Source organism: Dermacentor variabilis, chromosome 7 (assembly GCF_050947875.1).
Source record: "Dermacentor variabilis isolate Ectoservices chromosome 7, ASM5094787v1, whole genome shotgun sequence".
In the NCBI taxonomy this organism is placed as follows: Eukaryota; Metazoa; Arthropoda; class Arachnida; order Ixodida; family Ixodidae; genus Dermacentor; species Dermacentor variabilis.
This window is the reverse complement of record NC_134574.1, coordinates 166401946-166421232: the sequence shown is the minus strand read 5'-3', so window position 1 is coordinate 166421232 and position 19287 is coordinate 166401946. Positions and strand designations below refer to the sequence as shown.

Sequence of the window (19287 nt, the reverse complement as noted above, 5' to 3'; positions counted from 1 at the left end):
CTTGTGTGTTCAGTTTTTGACTGCTCCAGATGGGATGGTTTTCCATGGGATACTTTGTATTAGTTCAGATGGAAACGGAGAAATTGTTTTGCTCTGCATCCATAGAGCTGATTTTGATGAAGTTTGTTGCATTGAAGAGGGAAAGTTAGGACCTACCGACTGCGTGGAGCCGGTATTTTTTTTTCTTATGTAGACCCATATATTTCTTTTTAAAATGTTGCTGTGAATTGGAAAAATACTTCAAAAAAAGATTATTCATTAACCCTGCACCAAAAACAGTTACTGCAATTTTGTAAACTGCATCGATTAGGACATAGAAAGCAGACGAAGTTTATTTGTTATAATATATGTGCATCAAATAATGTTACTACCAATATAACGCGAGGGGGGACTTTCAGTTTCTCAGAAAAGAAAAAAAAAGAAATGTATTACCATTGTAACACGCAGTGATGCCACAAATATATGAGAAACAGTGCATAAAAACAGATTCCTGCAGTGCTTTATTCATTGTTACTGCGAAGTGCCGTCACGAAGCAATCTGAAGGGATGAGTGCTGACGTATTTGTCACTGTGGGTGATTATTGCACCGTCTTCTGCGACACCCACCAATGTTATTTGATAGGCAGCACTTCAGAAGTGCCTGTGACACAATCGAACATAGCAAAGCGTCTTACAGGTTGTGTGGTGCTCTGCCACACAACTTCGAGGACCACATGCTTGACGCACCTGCGCGCAACAGCACCGATCATCTTGCTCAAGATTGCAATAGAGAGAATAAGGAAACATGTTATATTCATGTCATGAACCCTAATATAATGCAAGGTGCATTTTGAGGCCAAAAAGTAAAAAATTAAATAATAATAAAATATGTTATGTTCGTGTAAGTACAGTACAGATTCTTCAGTTATGCCATTGATTTGGTAATAAAATGAAAACAAAGCAGCAATCTTGTGTACTTTGTTATAGAATGCATTTAATTTGATAAGTAACACGCTTTTTAGGTGTTATAAGAAATGCATTTGACATAGGTAATTGTAGTACATGTTTGTGTTTCATGCTAATTTCTGGTGTAGCAAACCCAATGCTTTACTCATGCTGAAATCAGAATCTTTCTGGCAGTCTTTAACCTTTCGCACTAAATTGAAGACATATCTGCTCTGTACAGTCAGTACATTTTAACTTTCTCATTTTAAACAGTGCAAATTTAAGTAGAATTGGTCTGGCAGTTGCCTAATAAAAGCATTTCTTCTCGTAACATGTATTTGAATATGAAAATCGGAGTTTGCTTCGAGCTAAAGCTTCCTCTTTTTGCAAGTTTGAGGTAGCATGTTGCAATATCAGAGTGAGGTGGCCTGTTTACTTCTGTTCGAAAATAATTTGGCACTGGTGTATAAAATGCTACAGCTGGTGTTGCCTGGCCAAAGGCATGCATGCCAGTGCAGATAAAATTGTCATCTTTGCAATCTCAAGCACTACAGCTGAACCCACTTATAACAATATTCAAGTGCCACGGAAATTCTATCTTATAATTGATAATTGCTATAACTGGGCTGCACGAAAAAATCAAAATAGGGGGATGGCAGAGCTGTTCTGAGAAAACTATAATAGCAGGGAGGCCAGTGCCATTCCGCACCACCTTCCTCCATCGAGCTGCTGATTATGTTCACTTGTTTAACAGCTTCATGGGCGCTCCGATCGCACCTAACAAGCTGCGGCGGTTGACATTAAAGAATGGCACTGCTATAACAACTGCAAAGAGGGGTCACGGGCAGTAAGTGATATGCGAGCTCTGCTGAGATGGAACTGCTTTGGTGGCCCTAAAAGGGGCCTTTTAAAAAAAATTGGCAGTGGCTTAGCTCGGCTATGCCAGGATATACGTAGCGAAAGCTAAGGCATAGCATGGTTAGCCTTGGTTTGATCTTGATTGCAAGTCCAGGTTAGTCAGGTTGTCTAGCTATGTTGCGCCGTTTAGCCAGTCGTTCGGTGCGCTGTTCATCTGTTTCCTTGGCGATTCATTTCCTCTTCATCTCGTTCCGATGTCGATTCCAGGACTCCTCCTGCTTATCAGAATTGTCGCCGTCCATACTGCCGCCTCAACTACGGTTGCGGCGCGCGAGCTATCCTTTTCAATCCTCCGACATGTTATCAGGCATGCGACGCAGCTGGCGAAGCGAGTGGAGGCGAGCGCAACAACGAGGAACGCGATGTGACGTCATACCAAATGGCGGCGGCGGAAAGGCGCGGCGCTGCGCTGCGGTGTAACACCTGTGGCTCGGTGCTACTAGTGGCAAATGCACAGTAGTGACTAGGGAGTGAGAGAGAGAGAAATATCCGCAGTGAGGCGCGCATTGTGACGTCATGTGCCTCCTCGGAGCACCGCCACGGCGAAATTGCAAGTTCGCGGCCAGTAGAGCTTTCGCTTTAAAATGCAATAACGTTGCCGCGGCAGCCTGTCAACTTGAGAAATTCAGAGGGTACGCTGAGGTGAGATCGCCACAAGCGTCTCGCCACATACTTCTCACTGGCTTGCACAAGAAAACCCCATGTCCGTCAGCCTTGCATGCTTTACGCGATGCTTGCCAACATCCTTTTCCAAGGCATCCAGGTGCTTTATGGAACGTTTCTCGCGAAAACAAAGCCCCAGAGGGAGGGACTGAATCATCTACCAGGCCTCCTGGGAGGACAACGTTTGAGGCAGCCAGCCTGCCCTACCAGGTCATCGCTACCATTGTCGCCATCACTATCCAATGCAAGCACGTTTGCAATGATCACCTCATCGGTTAGAAACACTTAGTTTCCAAATCTATAGCCGTGCGCTTTCTTTTCACTGACGACGTCGTGCATTGCCGATGATTAGTGGGTGGACTAACAATCTTCTGTTTCGGCGGCATGTCAAACAAGGCTGAGAAACCACGTGGCCAGGAACTATTTTGACCCTACCAACAAAGACGAACGTCAGCGATTAAAGAAGTTTGCAGAACTGCACTGAATGAGGATCCAGCGAGCAATCTGGGAGCAGCGCAGTTGGCACAGTCCATTCGTGTATTGAAGGGTGACGTGGTGTAGCCCTTAGGGCGGAGCCCATTCGTGTTTGGAGGGGTGGAAGGGCGACGGGAGAGAGGCGCGCGGACAAGGCTGGAAAATGAGCGTGCAGCCGCTGCTGGGGCAGCGAGCAATCTTTCAGTGCTCAAATTTCTCAGTTTCTTATTTCTTTTCAAGGATTTCGTATTCACTACCTTTCGGCACGGACACCCAGCAGCCAGACTTCATTATCATAACCGATAATGTGGCATCCGGGCATTGTAGTAAGTGGGTTATTTCACCATGGAAAACACACAAAAGTTGATGGTTCAGCAGCTTCTCATTGCTATTACCAATATATTGTAAAAACCAGTATTGTTATAAGTGGAATTAACTGTACACTCTTAAGTGCTACACATCCTAGAGTGTAATTTTGCTTGATAACAACAGTCATCATCAATTATATGTGCATTTTCCCTAAGAGCTCATTTACACGAGCGACTGACAGCAATTTGTACCAAGTTGGTCGCAAAAGGTCGTTTTTGTTGAAAAGTGACTATTTTGGGCCAGTCGCCCGCTGCTCAATTTTTCAATCACGCAACCATAGTCACAAAACTGCTAAACCAATCAGCGACATGCCGAAAGTTATGTTATCTCTTTTCATCTAGGGACCTCCTCTGTTACACCAAATACAAAGTCTACGCTGCCATGGCAGAGTACGGGAATGTAATTGATATTTTGCCTCGTGATGCTAGGGTGGAGCAGTTCCAGCAACGTCCTGAATGTACGTGGTAGCATTCGCAGGAAGCTGAACATCAGCAAAAGGATGCACGAAAATTATGCACCGATTCCCACAGAACACACATTGGAAATTACAGCTCACTCTTGATAATACTCCTTGTCATGCATGCGGAGTTCATGCAGGAGGCGCCTAGCGTGGCCGGCCACTTATCGTGAATGGAAGCACGGGTGCAAGCACTAGCGTCGCTTTTTCTTCGGAGGCTTTCACACTGCCACAGCTGACACCATGGCAGAGCACATCAGCATAGTGACATCTTCCTCTTCGCTCGAATCAAAATCTATGGCTGTTGCTGAAACGAGAAACCATCTAAGTGCGCGCAAGCTGCTTAGATCCCTGGAGTCCTCGCTGAGAATGAATGATAATCTCCAGGAATGCGACCTGCAGGTCGCGCTCAGCCGGGCTTGCTGGTGTGAGCATAGGTCGCAGTTCAGTCACTTCTTGGTTGCCATTTGCAAATTGTTGCGCGACCTCCTCAAGTCGCTGGTGCGATTGAGCCTTAACACAGGGTGTGCCTAGTACTTTCCTGTCTGGGAATACTGAGATGCACATGGCATTCCTGTGAGGAAAGTGCCTACGCACGGCGTTAACAGAGTTAAACGCACACAATGTTCATTATAATTGTTGTTTTGTTGCAAAATTACGGCCCAGAGGGTGTAATAGAGCGTGTTCAAGTTCAGTAATGTAGAACAGGTGTTCTAGCTCCCGTACAGTGCCACATTACATTGTGAAACAGATTATGTATAGGCGGGAGTTGCTCATAAACTTTTGTGGTCTTGTCTAAGAGGGAGTGCAATAGAAATTATGAAGCTTGTTAAGCATTTCACCTGCTTCTGTTGATACCATTCTTTTTACAAGTATTGCAAATTAAGATTGCTGCTTTCAAGAACCTGTGTTACCCACCGTGGTTGCTCAGTGGCTATGGTGTTGGGCTGCTGAGCACGAGGTCGCGGGATTGAATCCCGGCCACGACGGCCGCATTTTGATGGGGGCGAAATGCGAAAATACTCGTGTACTTATATTTAGGTGCACGTTAAAGAACCCCAGGCGGTTGAAATTTCCGGAGTCCTCCACTACGGCGTGCCTCATAATCAGAAAGTGGTTTTGGCACGTAAAACCCCATAATTTAAGAACCTGTGTTAGCGAAAATGTTTGAAAAAGAATTTGAAATTTTTTGTAGATGTCACAAATCTGGGAACTAAGCCCCTAAAAAAAATGTTAGTTAATATTAAGTTTTGTACCACAACGATCATTGTCATGCGACTTCCTTTCTGCAGCACTGTGATCTACACTGTGTGCACTGTAGCATTGTCCTATCAGGAATGCATTGCATGTTCACAGTGCATCTGACTAGAAATTACCAGGCACACAGTTTTAAGCAGAAGTGACCAAATGAACAAGTATTGGTTATGCTGTGGCTGAAATTGCACCTTAACTGAGATAACATTATGAGTGTATAGGGATAAAATATTGCTCCCTGGAACAGAAAGATAATGTCTTGAACATTTTGGGTGATTCATAGTGTGCTGCTTGCTTATGTCATCTGACTGCTGAAAACATAACTGTTTCATTGGCTGTGATTGTTGTGGCAATGGATGACATTATTGCACAGCTGCATTTTGCTCAACAAGGTGGCACTTGTCCACTGTTTCCTTTTCCTGGGTGACTTTCTTACCATTATATTTCTTGGCTTGTCCTTGAGCTCATCTGATTTAAATCCTTATGCCTTCCTGGTTGCACTGGTGCCAGTGGAGAGATTGTTCTTCAATGTGTTCCTTGCTTTTTGGTAGGTTTGATGACATAGGCTAAACCTGGCCTTTCTGCTCACTAACTATTGCTGCTGTTTGCATGCAGTGGCTAGGTGTTTTGTACCTTTATGCTTTGATTGCCATGCTATTACAGCTACAACAGGTGCCTGAAGGTAACCGGGTAGAATTTTGTCAAATAGCTAATCGCATGTTGCACTACTCTGTTATGCTAATTATGTCCACCTATTCAAGCACTTTGTTTGAAGTGGCAGAATGTGCTTTCTGCCACTGGTGGTCTTTTCACAAATTGTTTATATATAAAAGAAATCATAAGCAATACTTTCAAAGTAGTTGGTATGATTAAGGTTGCTGTGTCTGCTCTATTAGTTAATGCACATGACTTCTAGTTATGCTTAGAAGAGTCGTGTATTAAGTAAGTTGGAAAGAACAGGTGACACTAGCATTGTGTTATGTGGTCTTCTTTTAATTCGTGTATACTTTTCATACTGAAGTTCCAACAAAGGACACATACCAACTTGCTTTACAGTGCCTCTAGACCTAAGCTCAAGTGTGCATGAAATAATTTAGCATACATGGCAACCTGTACTGGGCAGTACTTTTGTTCTACTTTTCACAATGAAGTTTCAACATGAATTTGAAATTATAATGTAAAGTTGTTTCGATTTCTTACTTCAAGGTGGAAAAGGATGTCTACAAGCAAGGACGAACAATGTGGGGGATCGTCGGCGTCGGTGCATTTGGCATCAAGCGCACACCACCCCCTGCTGGCAAGAGGATTATCACCACGACACGTTCCCACTCGAGTCCAGTCATCAACAGCTGCATCGAGTCCATGAAGCCGGATGAAGTGCTTCGTGTTGGAGGAGCAGGCCACAAGGCAACTGACCACTTTTCATTCTTTTGGTTTTCTTCTTGTCTTCACTTATGTGTCAAGCTTGAGTTGGAGCTGAAGCTTGAGCTTGGCCCTCAGCAGTGGCTTAAAGGCTGTGGCATTCTGCTGCTGGGCAAGTGGGCGTGGGTTCAATGCCCAGCCACAATGATTGCTTTCTGCTGGGGCCCGAATGCAGAAACACTTATTTACTGTGCTTTGGACACGCATTAAATGGCCCCACACATCTTTCATCTTTCACGTCCTTGGCACGCTTCATAATCGTCATAGTTTTATTACATGTAGCTCTTATACACTTTACAGTGACCATCTTTTAGGCCCCTTTACAGCCCTGTCACATCCATTGCTCGTAATTTATCGCTTCACTTTGATCTCATTACCATTGGCCTGGCGCTCTTTGTCCAAACCTGGCCCTTGCGCCATAAAACACCACACATCATCATCTTTCATAGCCCATAATGTGATGTTAAAGACCATAATTAATTTTTTTTACCTGCCTGTTGTTTTGGGATATTGAGACCAAATAAAAAAATCTATTAATACTTTAACTTGGGGCCGACCCTGATCTCTCTATATAAATGCCTGAAGAATGCCAGCAGGAGTGCTGTCACTAGGCAGCCGCTAAACTTGTTTGAATATACTTTGCTTCATTCAGAAGCAAGAATTTATTCCTTGTGACTTTTGGGGGCAGATACATTAGATCATTCATGCTGTGCTCATTTTCCTGAGGCCGTAGTTTGCGTCTTCTCTCAGTGAACGTATCCTTCATTTTACAATGGTAGGTATCATGGGCCCTTTCGGGTCTTCTACTGTTCATCCGTAATGTGCAAAAAAAAAGTGTTCTCATCATGACATTGTCACAGAAGAAGTTGCCGGCAAAGATAAGTTTGCTTGCCCTTAGTCAAATTCGAATGCTCTGTCTATGACATATGAGCTGTTGTGCCATTGTGCTGTACTTGTCATCGTCACCATGTTAGCTGCCGTTGGTTTTCGTGGCACTTAAAGATTTCATGTTATTGGTCCTCTTCTGTGTTTTACCGGTGGTGGCACGTTTTTAGTTAAATGTCCGATGTGCTCATTTCCAATTTGGCTCTCCCAGGTGCTGCTCTTGATTGAAGGCAAGGCGCACGCCTATGTGTTCCCGAGCAATGGATGCAAGAAATGGGACACCTGCGCTCCGGAGGCAATTCTCCACGCCACTGGGGGGCTCCTGACAGGTGAGCAGCTAGAGCGATTTAAGCATACGCAGAACCACAACTTTAACAAAGCTGAGGTCACCACTATTTACTGGGGGGTTCCACTTACACTCTGAGTAGGGGTGGGTGAATATTACAAGTTTCAAGTATGAATAGTAAGCATGCAGTATTAGATTCATATTCGAAAATGAACTATTCGGTATATTTGAATATCCGAACTAAGCAAACATTTTGCAACAATCTACTGTTTAGGCCTTGCCAAGCAACCATGGATATATGGATTTCCAACGGATTCTGTTGATTTTCCGCAAATGTCTCACAGGCGTCCATCAGACATCCGATGGATGTCCAAAAAACAAATTTGGACATCCGTCGAACATCCAAAGTGAAATACAGTGATGAACGTACAGTTGAACTTTGAAATAACGAAATTGGCGGGGAATGCCAAAAAACTTGCTTTTGCAAAAAATTTGTTGTTGTGAAATGAGACAGCACACGTAGGTAATGTGTCGCAGAACGAAACTTTACATTCAAAATCCCGTTAGCCTACATTGTCAAGCTCGCGAGTATATAGAACCACATGGCCAACAGTACAAAGTGCGCCGCATGTGTTGTTCAATAGTGGCAGCACTACCATGGAGCAGTATTCTCGGTCAACTGGTTTTGGAGATACGATCACTATTGCAAGATTTTACGTAACTGGGCACGGGACGCAAAGCAACAGCGCTCCAAGCATGCAGCAGCATTTCTCCAGCGCACGCTGCCCCCGTAGGCGCCAATACGTCCGGTGCCGAGCTCGAAAGTGATCATATCTCGTATACCCGAAGGCATTCGATCGTGATTATGGCCCCTTTGCGCAAATCTATGTCGGGCGCTGAATCTGCACACGATGCCTGCCGAGTGGCATTAAAACCAGCATTACTGATGCAAAAAATGCGTACTCCAGAACGATCGCTCAGTCATGACCCGATGCGAGGCACTCCACGCTGCCACTGCCGTCTCAAGCACCATAACCAATTCCACATTGCTGGGACATAGAATTCCCTGTTCTTGCGGCATTTTTCTCGTAGAGGCGCACATTGTGCACTGCACTAGGTGTGCAGAAACCATTGTCACATGTCGGTAGCAAGATGCTGCTGCTTCAAATGAGTGACCAACAAACAAGATGGTGGCTGTGACATGTTTGTGGCATGATCGCTTCCGGCGCTTGGTTGTTTTTCTAAACAAAAATGGCGGTGCCCAAGCAAGTGTAATTTGGTGGTATTGTCACATGGGGGGAGGTGGGGGGGTAGTGACCATAAAGAACACAGTAACAATACTGTGAAAGACGAAACTAACTTTTATTGGGCGAACCTGTGCCCACAAAAACAGGCTACGCTCAAAGAATGGTGACAGTGGCGAACACAGTCAGCGATCGACGAAATCTGATCAGCGGGTCAAGCCACGTTGGCTTTTATACATCAGTCGTCGAATGTTCCAGAGTAATCGCTGGGATCTGCGTGCCTTCCACAAAGTTCTACACCATTCGCATCGCGTGTACATGCAATCAGATTACGCAGGGTTCGGCAACAACAGATGGCAGATAGAAGCATCGATAACATTCTAGAAACTTTGGATACATGTAGGCGCGTCCTGTGCTGAGCGATAACATTTCTTAGACTGTAAAAGCGCTCACTCGTAAAAGATGAACAAGTTCATGTGTCAATATTTTACGCAACTTTAGTGCAAAGCAATCGCATTTCAGCATATTTTTGAGCCTGCTAGCCTTGCATGAGTACGTAATATGCGGGGTTCTGTTCTGGCAAATTTCATTGATGCGGGATTGTACTATGGTGACATTTCATTGTAGAGAGGTACGAAATTTATTGAACCCTACGGGTGTTCGCCAAGGATACGAAAATATTTCATTGTTGCAAGAATTTCTTAGTCGCGGGATTTCGTTATTGCGTGCTTCGACTGTACTTTGAACAGTATGTGTGTCATGCCTAAATGTACTGTGCCCTAGTCTGTCTACACAATGTATGATTTGGTTATATATTTGTGTGTACATGCACACCCTGGAGAACGATAGTGAAATGCATTGAAGGACTCTTCCAATGTTATATATGTAACAAATGGCGAGGTGCTTCGGTACATTTTACTGTTGCCACTCTGTTGTAAATAAACCTTTAAGGTGCACACACACCAGCTTCAAAATACAATAAACCTTTTATTGTAACCTACTGTATAAAGTCCAAAAAGCACACATTAATATTTTTCACAGCAACGGATATGCATGCTGATAAAAAAGAAAATTTGGAGATCCGGATATCATGACTGAAGTTAGAACAGTGCGAAGACATAAAAAACAAGAATAGAAACTCCTTTCCGCATGTTAAACAGAGTCTAACAAATGTGGGAAAGACAATACATCTAAATGAGGTGTCATGTGATTATCATACGTATTTTACTTTTTCGTAATGTCAAACCCCACAAGGATTCATTATAGGCACAAGCTTTAGAATAAAAGAAAAAAAAGCAAGCAAAAATATACCTGTGGCAGAAAGCACAAAAAGGCAGCACAATGCACAGTGGTTGTGTAAAGATCAGGGCTTACTTCATGCAGTAATGTACAAGACGGGTTTAATCGGTGTTCCATTAAACAGTGTAAAATAAGATGAAGGACGGCAAACTAGGTGGGATGAAGACAGCACTTGTCTTCATCCCACCTTTTCTGCCTTCTTTTGTGTCCTTTTGCACTGTTTCAACACGATTACTTAGTATGGACATAAACAGCAGTCTACACAGAATAATATAAAACACAATTCAAACAGAATTATCTACAACATGTCAGAAATAGAACACATCTTCAAAGAGATGAGAAACATAAAATGTGGTGCACCTGCAAACTTGTTAGGATAGAAAGCTTTAACATAGAAAGCACTGCCATTTCTGCTAGTTCGAATAGTTTGTCTATTGTTTAACAGTAATTAAAAGTCAGATTTATTATTATGCATACAAGGAGCATTCTTCCACCCAGAAACTTAGTAAGAAAGAAATAAAGTACATGACAGTTGAAACTGCAATCATTTAGAGCTTTGGCTACAAGAACGATATATTGAGACAGTCATTACATAAATGCATAATTATGCACGGAAATTTCTGCCACAAATTAATTTTAATTATAGCAGAGTCAGTACTTGCACTTAGCGGCCACAGAATGGCAAAAGTTTTTATCTCTTTAAGCATAAATACATTCAGTTTAAGTTCTTTAATACCTGCTGCGCTAGTGAGTGGCTACAGCATTTTGCTGCTGAGCTTGAGGGTGGGATCACAGTCTGTTACAATTATCGGCATTAAGGGGAGCCTGTACTCCTTGGAGCCAAAAATTGGCCCAAATATCTTCATGCATCCCAATGCTCCAGATTGGTGTAGAGCATTTATTCTTGCTTGATTGGATCCCTGTATCATCCTTGATTGATTTAGCCTTTGCTGTAATCATCATAAACAGGTTGTGAAATGTTTTTCCTTGTTTTCTTGAAACAGCATTTCTGGAAGTGTGACTGGTTTGGAGTGTTGATTCCTCTGGTTCTGCTTATCCTAATGCAATAATAATTTGTTTGTCAGGAAAGCAGACAAATAGAGATTGCCTAGGGCATATAGTACTGACAAATGCCTATTATGAGAGAAATATTTAAAAAACTTATAATTTGTCATGGGTGTTAGTATGAGTTTACACAAGTTTGACATGCTGTAACTTTGGTTTCAACCAGTCTAAAGCATTCATTTTTGCACTCACTGCCTACTCCAATTACCCAAGATCATTTTTATATGTCGACATATATTACACCATATATCAGTAAATAGCCCACCCCCAAGCATGCTATGAATTTCTTAAATTTCTAGCAGTATACTTATTATGTATAAAGAACAATGTATATATCTGGAATTAGCACATGGAAATACATAAACTCCACAAGTTTCGTCAAAATTGACTAAGAAATGAAAAAAAAAAGAGGTTTGTTGGTGCAGGGTCTCCCCTCTGAGGTTGCCTCTTTACAGCGGCAAACATCTCCAGGCACACAAATGTTTGCACGGATAGGACGGTCACACATGTTAACGCGTGTCTATGGCATACACTGCACCATTCTGGACTTAAGATTTCTCAGGCTGTTGATTGCTGGCTGCCGGTGCAAGATCCAAAGTTCTCAAATATGGCCGTTGTTTGCAGTGACACTTTCTTTTGCATACACTGCTTTTCCCTCACTGTAGGGCTTGTTGGCACCTGTGAACAAAACACATTCCAATACTCCAGTGGCTCAAATAGAGGTAGATGTAGTTATCATACCTCAATAGCTGACCAGGTGACTTCGGCAGGTTGTGAAGATGGCAAGTGAACCGACACTGCACCATTGCTGTGCCACCATTGAAATGATGGGACAATGACTATAACTTGGATTTGATTGAATCGCTGCAGGACACTGTGTCATCTGACAGTGTGCTTTGCTAAGGCCTTGACACATGAACGCAAATATAAATAGTTTTGTTGAAATATTTTTAATAATATATAAAATTAAGGAGTGAAATAACTACTTGTTCTAGGAATAAGGGGTGTCCAAAACCAAACGTCTATGACGTGTATCTGGCCTGCGAAATCACTTCTGCTGAATTCAGTTAGCAAAAGCATAGTGAAAGCATAGGCTTAGAGATGCACTATTAATACATGGAATCTATGATGTATTCTTCGCTTCTGTAATCGTTCATGCAGCCAGTGAAAGCATAGCCTTCGAGATATGTTATGCTGCTGAGCTTGAGGTTACGATTCAGGTCGTGGCGGCCGCATTTCGATGGGTACGAAATGCAAAAACGCTCATGTACTTGCATATAGGTGCATTCTAAGGAACAGCAGGTGGTCAAAATTGTAAGCAGGAGTCCTTACTATGGCATGCCTCATGATTTGATCATGGTTCTGGCATGTTAAATTCAAGAATTTAATATGTCCCAGTGACAAGTTAGGTGGGAGGAGGGATATCATAATTGACCTTTCCTCAATGATGGATAGTTTGAGTACACTCGCTCTATCTTGCATAATTAGTGGCGTCTAGTGGGCGATTCAATATACTGCAAGTTTTGCATAAGCATGTTTTTAAATGTAAGCGAACTCTTCTAGCTATGCAATGTAATATAGTAATTCCATTTGCTGTAGGGACAAAAATGGAAAAATTTTCATTCTATAGCTTGGTCTTGTTGTGATATTGAAATCTGAATGATTTTGCCTTGCAAAAAGAACTCTGATTATGTGTCTGGTACAGTGCAGAAACATGCAAATATAAAAATAAGCTATTCACTAATAAAATTTCCAAATAGATCTTCTTATATTAGTCGATCCATGTACTAACTACAGTAGTGCTGCTATTGCTCCTAAATTTTTCTATGGGGCTGTAACCTAGTCAAGCTGTTCTGGCAAACAGCTTTTTGTCACAGTCCTTCTTTCTGTATATTTGACAGAATGAAAATAAACTTGATTGACTGATTGATTGATTGATTGATTGATTGATTGATTGATTGATTGATAAATAATGATACATTATGACTGCATATCGGATACAATGATCAGAATTTAGCCTTCTGAATGGTATTTTCCATGTATTATGAGCTTGGCATTTGTGTTGCTAAGTTCCTCTTAAATAAGTGATGCCAAGACGGGTCGAAAAGTTTGCCTACTTGAGTTCATACCTGCTGCCATTACCGCACAGTGTGTCGCGCCATGGAAAGCATCATAAGTTGGCGCAGCACACCACAAGACGGGGCCAGCTGCATCGTGTCCACGTCGGTCGCGATTGTGCGCCTTACGCATGCAGAGAGGGAGAAAGAAAAAAGAAGTGAAACGCTAAACAGCGCAGTGGCGCTCACCCTTTTTACAATCTCTTTTTCTCTCATCAAATGCCGAAATTCACAAAAGCAGCCTGAAGCAGCGATCAACCCAGTATGTAGAAGATGGCGCCGACAAAACGCAATTGTGTTGCTTGAGACAAAGCTGCAAATTTACAAGACCCAAAGAAGTATGTGCTTGCTCACTCAACAATGTAGCTGATTCTCAAAATCGGGAGCTCCGGGATCGTATAGGCTGGAACCAGTGGCCATGGCGATCAACAAAAAAGGCAGGTTTTGTGTGCCAGGGCAAAACGCCCCCATGATAGTAAAACCAACATGGTGCAAGCCGCTAACATTACCGAGCTCTGGGAGCTCATTTATAGCTCTGGGAGCACATCTACAGCTCTGGGAGTACTGATGCTTTTCTGCAAAGAGATCTCCGACAAGGCAGCTGTGGTCGCAACAGACAACGAGATTGACAATGGCCTATCTTTGACTCTAACCACGATGTTCACGCAAAGTGCGCTGTTGTCAATCGAGCCACTCATTGATTTCATGCACACTAGAGAATTGCTGCCAGTGTTCACGTAACAGCTGGATGCAATGTGCACTGCGGTTATAAAACCTGAAGCTGCTGTGAAAGCACATTCATCTTTCCGACTATTTCAGCACGCCTCACGCCTCACATTTATTTATACCTCTTTAGAGGTATAAATAAATGTTGCATTTTTGACAACCCACTTATTATGTCTATCCTTTGGATTTTGGTTTGGAGCTGCATTGCAATGTGGGTGAAAGGAGAAAATACTTGTGCACATTAAAAAAAAAACCCAGAGGTGGTCGAAGTTAATCTGGAGCCCCCAAATGCAGCGCCCCTCATAGCCATGTGTTGCTTCAGAAGGTTAAACTCCTTAATTTGATTACGTTTGAACCTTTTGACTGATTGCCATTTTCGAGCCTCCATATTCATTAGGTGGGACATCTTCAGCTTGGGAAAGTCCTTATAGATAATTGTTGATGATCCAGCTAAAACAGGTTGAAAACCCTTGACTTGAAAAGGTTCCTTAACCCTTTTGCTATGAAGCTCAAGTTGTACTCGTCCAGGCCACAGATTTTTCTGCTTTGCTTGCCAGAAATGAGCCACGCCCATCACCTCGGTTTGCATCATGCATTTTAGTTTTGGTACTTGAACATATTCTTCTATGCTTTTACAGTCGCCGACCGATTTTCCGGACTCCAAAAATTCGGACATGCCCGATTATTCGGTCAGCTTCGCGGCACCGCCATTCTCCCCATAGACCATAATGTATAACAACTGCCGAAAGTTCGGACACCTTGCAACCTCTCGTCTGATTTTTCGGACACTCCTTTAGCCAACTCGGTCGAGAGCACCATGCACCGACTCTGACCGGTGCATGGTTCGACTTGCTGAACGCCATTTTTGTTTTGAACGGAGCTTCCTTGCTGCCCCACGAAGTGGCGCTACTGGAAATCCCCGCTCATCATCATCGTTTCTGCCTGGTTAGATAGAGCGGCTCTGCAGCAGTTCCGGTTTCAGCTTAGTAAGCCATGTCAAGACAATCCAGCAGCTGATTTGTTTCTTCGCGGAAGAGGCATTGACGCTGCGAGCAGGCCGCGTTTTTCGTTTGTGCGACTGGTGTCGGCACGGTGGTGTTTGCTTTGTGTGCTGCGCCGAGGTTTCGGTGATCCAACGCGGCATACGTAAACATCGCGTCAAGGGTCTAATGGCGCCGACAGTGCCCGCGCAGACTGCGCTGGGGAATGCCGGCAAGCGGGTGCCGGGAGGATTTGTCGCCTTCCGATGTGCTCCCTACTGACGCGGAAAATGTTCTGCCGAGACCTGCGCAGTGGTGGCATTGCGATTCCGGACACCGTCTCACTTGACAGTTTCATAGGTGCTGACACTGCTGTATTGACATGCGCAGAACTCGACGACGGCAAGATCATTCGTCAGGTTTCTGCTGCACCGCCGGACGATGACTGAGTCGGAAGATGACGCACCATGTGCTGCGCTGCCGTCGCATGCGGAGCGTGTACAAGCAGTGACTGTACTTTCAGCCGCCAATAGTGACCGTACGACCCTCTCCGAGATTCAGGCTTATCTGATTGCGCGTAAACGGAACAGCGTGCAACGGCGCATTCACGATTTCTTCCAAGCCTACTGCCGAGCCCGAATAAGTGCGTGGAAATAAAAGATTTCATTTTTTTTTTCTTCATCTGCTTTTTCGGACACCTGTTTATTCGGACATTTTCGCAGTCCCCGTGAGGTCCGAATAAACGGTCGGCGACTGTAATACCTTTCATTATCACCTGTTCAGGTAATTACTTTCAAACGTTACACATGTTCTGAGGGAAAGACTCTTTCAGAGCAGATGTCTTTCATCAAAATTTCTGGTCATTATAAGATACTTTTCAAATTCCAAATGTAATGCACAAAGATTTGCTTGAACAATAATATACTGGTACATGGGAGTTAAAAGGATTACTGGTACTTGTAGCACAGGTGACCTATATATGTGACTTTTAGCACATGTGACTGTTTATACTATCATAGACAAATGAAATGTGAATAAGTAAGGGCTAATTAAGAATGCATTTCTTTTTCTCCACCCTGACAACTTTCTGTGATGTCGGCATGATTTCAGGCTCTATGGTTAGTTTGGGACATATGCCATCTTTGGCAGCTCCTACACGATGGTGAATGCATGCGACTCATAGACATAAGGGCAGGAAATTACACTGTTGAGCTATTGCAGAGGTGTTTCACGTCATACTTCCCCATACAATTTGTGCCCAGAATAGTTCTCCTGACTGCAAATATATTTATGTGAATGTATGTACGAAACTGCAGACATCCACGGTAACCGGCTACAGTACCACAAGGATGTCGAGCACGTCAACGGTGGCGGCGTCCTCGCCACTTGCCTCAAGGAGCAGCATGAGTGGTTCAAGAATCACATTCCTCCCGATGTTGCCAAGACACTGCCCGTACCCACAACACAATCCTAGCCACTGCCTATTCCCTACAGGACAACAGGGCTGCATTTAGAGCTCTAGTACCTCTTTTGTTGGCTTACGTACCGGGGACAGTTTCATTCTGGAGTGCTGGCTTATTCAGTTCTCCTAGCTTTGTACCAGTTTGTAGACCGCTTATTTAGTCTGTTATTGTGCTTTTGTTGGGAGTGGAGAAGGACACATACGTATATTGTTTCTGTTATGCGCTATTCTGTGCATTTGTTAGCTCCTTTCTTTTTTTTCTTCCAAAGCTCAGTGTAAGATAGTAGAACCAGGGTACTTGGTTTTTGTCTCTACTCCGAGCACTGGTGAATATGCAGAGCTCTTAGCCACGCACAGCTCTTTAGCTCAGACGAAAGAGTTTATCAATATCTGGAAAGGTTTAGCTAAGCAAGTCCAGAGCATTGGCTACTTTAAAAAAAGTATCATGTACGGTTTTTTGTGAATAACAAGTTCCGATGTACTAAAAGCTAATAATGATATGTTGAGGAAGGGAATGAACAGCAATATAAGTTCTATAACCAGTATTTTATAGTGTTAGCTAAGAGTAGTACACCATGATTATTTTCCTTGTATATGCATGTTTCGTTTTTTTTTTCTTTTATGTAGTTTAGATTCTCTGTGCACTTCCCAGCTTTGTTGGCTAAAATATTGCTTTTTTAATTTTCTTCAGGGCAAGGTGGCAAAACATTGACGCCATTATAACCGTCTTGAATTATCAGCATGACTATTTTTACGTGTGCATTCCATGAAACTCATAAACGTAATTTTGATACTGTTGATAAGAAAAAGTATTTTTATTGGTTATATGTTACCAAGGATGAGGGAGGAAATACAAGTCTGCAGAAACAATAATAGCAACAGCAGTACTGAGTGTCGTTGTGGCAATGTTTTTAATTTGTCTGTTTATTTCGAGCCCGGTGTATTTGTCTGGTTTTAGCCGTTGCATTCTTTGAGTGTAATAACAGGTGTTAGTATAATAAATATACTGTTGTAAGCATGAAGTGGAGGGTGTGCAAGTTTTGTTGTTCTTACTACAAACTGATTGTAGGTTGTCGTAATAGCACATTTCACGTATGTATTTTCAGAATGACAGGGGATTGGTAAAATTGTACGCTAAAGTTGATCTCTTTATGTGCCCATTGATGCCTTGCTGCATGCTGAAAGTTGTCCCAAGACTTCTGCAATATTGTGCCGTTCTGATGAACGTTAGAGTGAAATTCATATATTTTGTTGCACAGTTTGTTTGCGCAAGGCAGGTGTACGGGTATAAGATTTGTTTAGATGATGCGCTTCATCGCTGTACATTTAATAAACAGCATTTAAAATTTTTTATGAGAGTTGTGTCTATGTCATGCATGGTTCATGTGAAACCAACTTATCGCAGGGTGAACGAGGCCATGAAAGCTTGTTTGAGCCTTGCGTTCATTAGCTTAGTTTTCTGAGCAGTTACTTGTCCTTCCCATGCGAGTCCTAGAACTTGGCTTGCAACAGATTCACCTGTATGTGAGTATCACCTGTTGATTTTTTATGTCTGTGGAGCTCTCATAACTGGAAATTTGGACTGCTGTACAATGCATAGACTTGCACACAGAAATGTTATTGCAATCACTAGCTGTACTACACTTATTTGCCGCCATAATCATGTTGATAGCAACATTATCATCATCAAGGTATGAATTTTTGTTAATATGATTAGCATTCTTTGGGAACTTCACCCAGTTTATGGTATGCCTGTCTGTACTCACTTAATCTGGGTCACTGGGTAATCCATGGTCTAATGGGTAGAGCATCTGGCTGCTGTGCTGAGCGAACCAGGTTTGAAACCAACCGCCAGACCAACTTGGGGTGCTGGGTATGTGACACTGTTCGATGACATAAAGAAATCCGTTAAAATTTCTTCAGTGCCAGGCGGAATCAAACCCGTGTCTTATATATTCAGAAAATCTTGTCTGAACAAATATTTACGCATGGGCCATGCACATACTTCGTGGCAGTGATGCTATAGATGGTACCGTGTGCCTAGAGGTAAACGCAAGAGAGGAGCCCAGCTGCATACACGTTTTATGCATGACGTGCTTCAGAAATGGCAATACGGTGTGTCGCCACATTGTTTCAATGCTAATCACATCAACATCAGAATTCATTGTGAAATGGGTTCAGCCAGAATGTTTTAAGGAAACAGTTGTGCAATACAAGACTGCTTCTAATGTGTTGTAGCTGGTCACAGTATTACGAGATGTTGCCATGAGCACTGCTGTTCCCGGATGTGTATTTTGGTATGCATTCAGGGTACACTAAAGTACACCTATCGTGGCATTCATGGTGAATTTCACTTTTGTCTTCTGTGCTTTATTGGCATGACCTATGCTTTCTCTCGATTCACCTGACGGTACAGACAATGAGGCAGTTGCTGATTCTGCTGCATGGCAGACAAAGGAATCGAAAGTAAGCAGCTGGATAAACAACAATCATGGCAACAAGCACTCACACATTGTAATTGACGATGTCAGCAGAGCTTGCAAATCTAATTATTAGCTTGCTGAACTTCAATATGCAGCATGTTGAAATGTATATCTTGCAAGTTGCTATACTATTTTCAGACTGGTCATCTGTATCTTGTTAAAATTAAATTAGGTATGTTTCACCAGTAGAAAGCAATGGTTATGCACTTTTCAGCTACAATGGTAAGCTCCCGGTCAGGATTTGGTAATGCCTGACGAA

At 42.9% G+C, this 19287-nt stretch overlaps 1 protein-coding gene across 4 annotated transcripts in view; it reads left to right on the top strand.

Annotated features, from left to right (window-relative positions):
- The window catches only part of LOC142588476 (3'(2'),5'-bisphosphate nucleotidase 1), a 28328-nt gene extending 10432 nt beyond the window's left edge, over nt 1-17896 (top strand). For all 4 annotated transcript variants that reach the window (XM_075700255.1, XM_075700253.1, XM_075700254.1 and 1 more), the window contains 3 exons: nt 6266-6466; nt 7578-7695; nt 16400-17896. In XM_075700255.1, the coding sequence (XP_075556370.1) occupies nt 6266-6466; nt 7578-7695; nt 16400-16557 (477 nt within the window). In that variant the 3' untranslated portion in view covers nt 16558-17896. The remainder of the gene's footprint in view (nt 1-6265; nt 6467-7577; nt 7696-16399) is intronic.
- The last annotated feature ends 1391 nt before the right edge of the window (nt 17897-19287 follow it).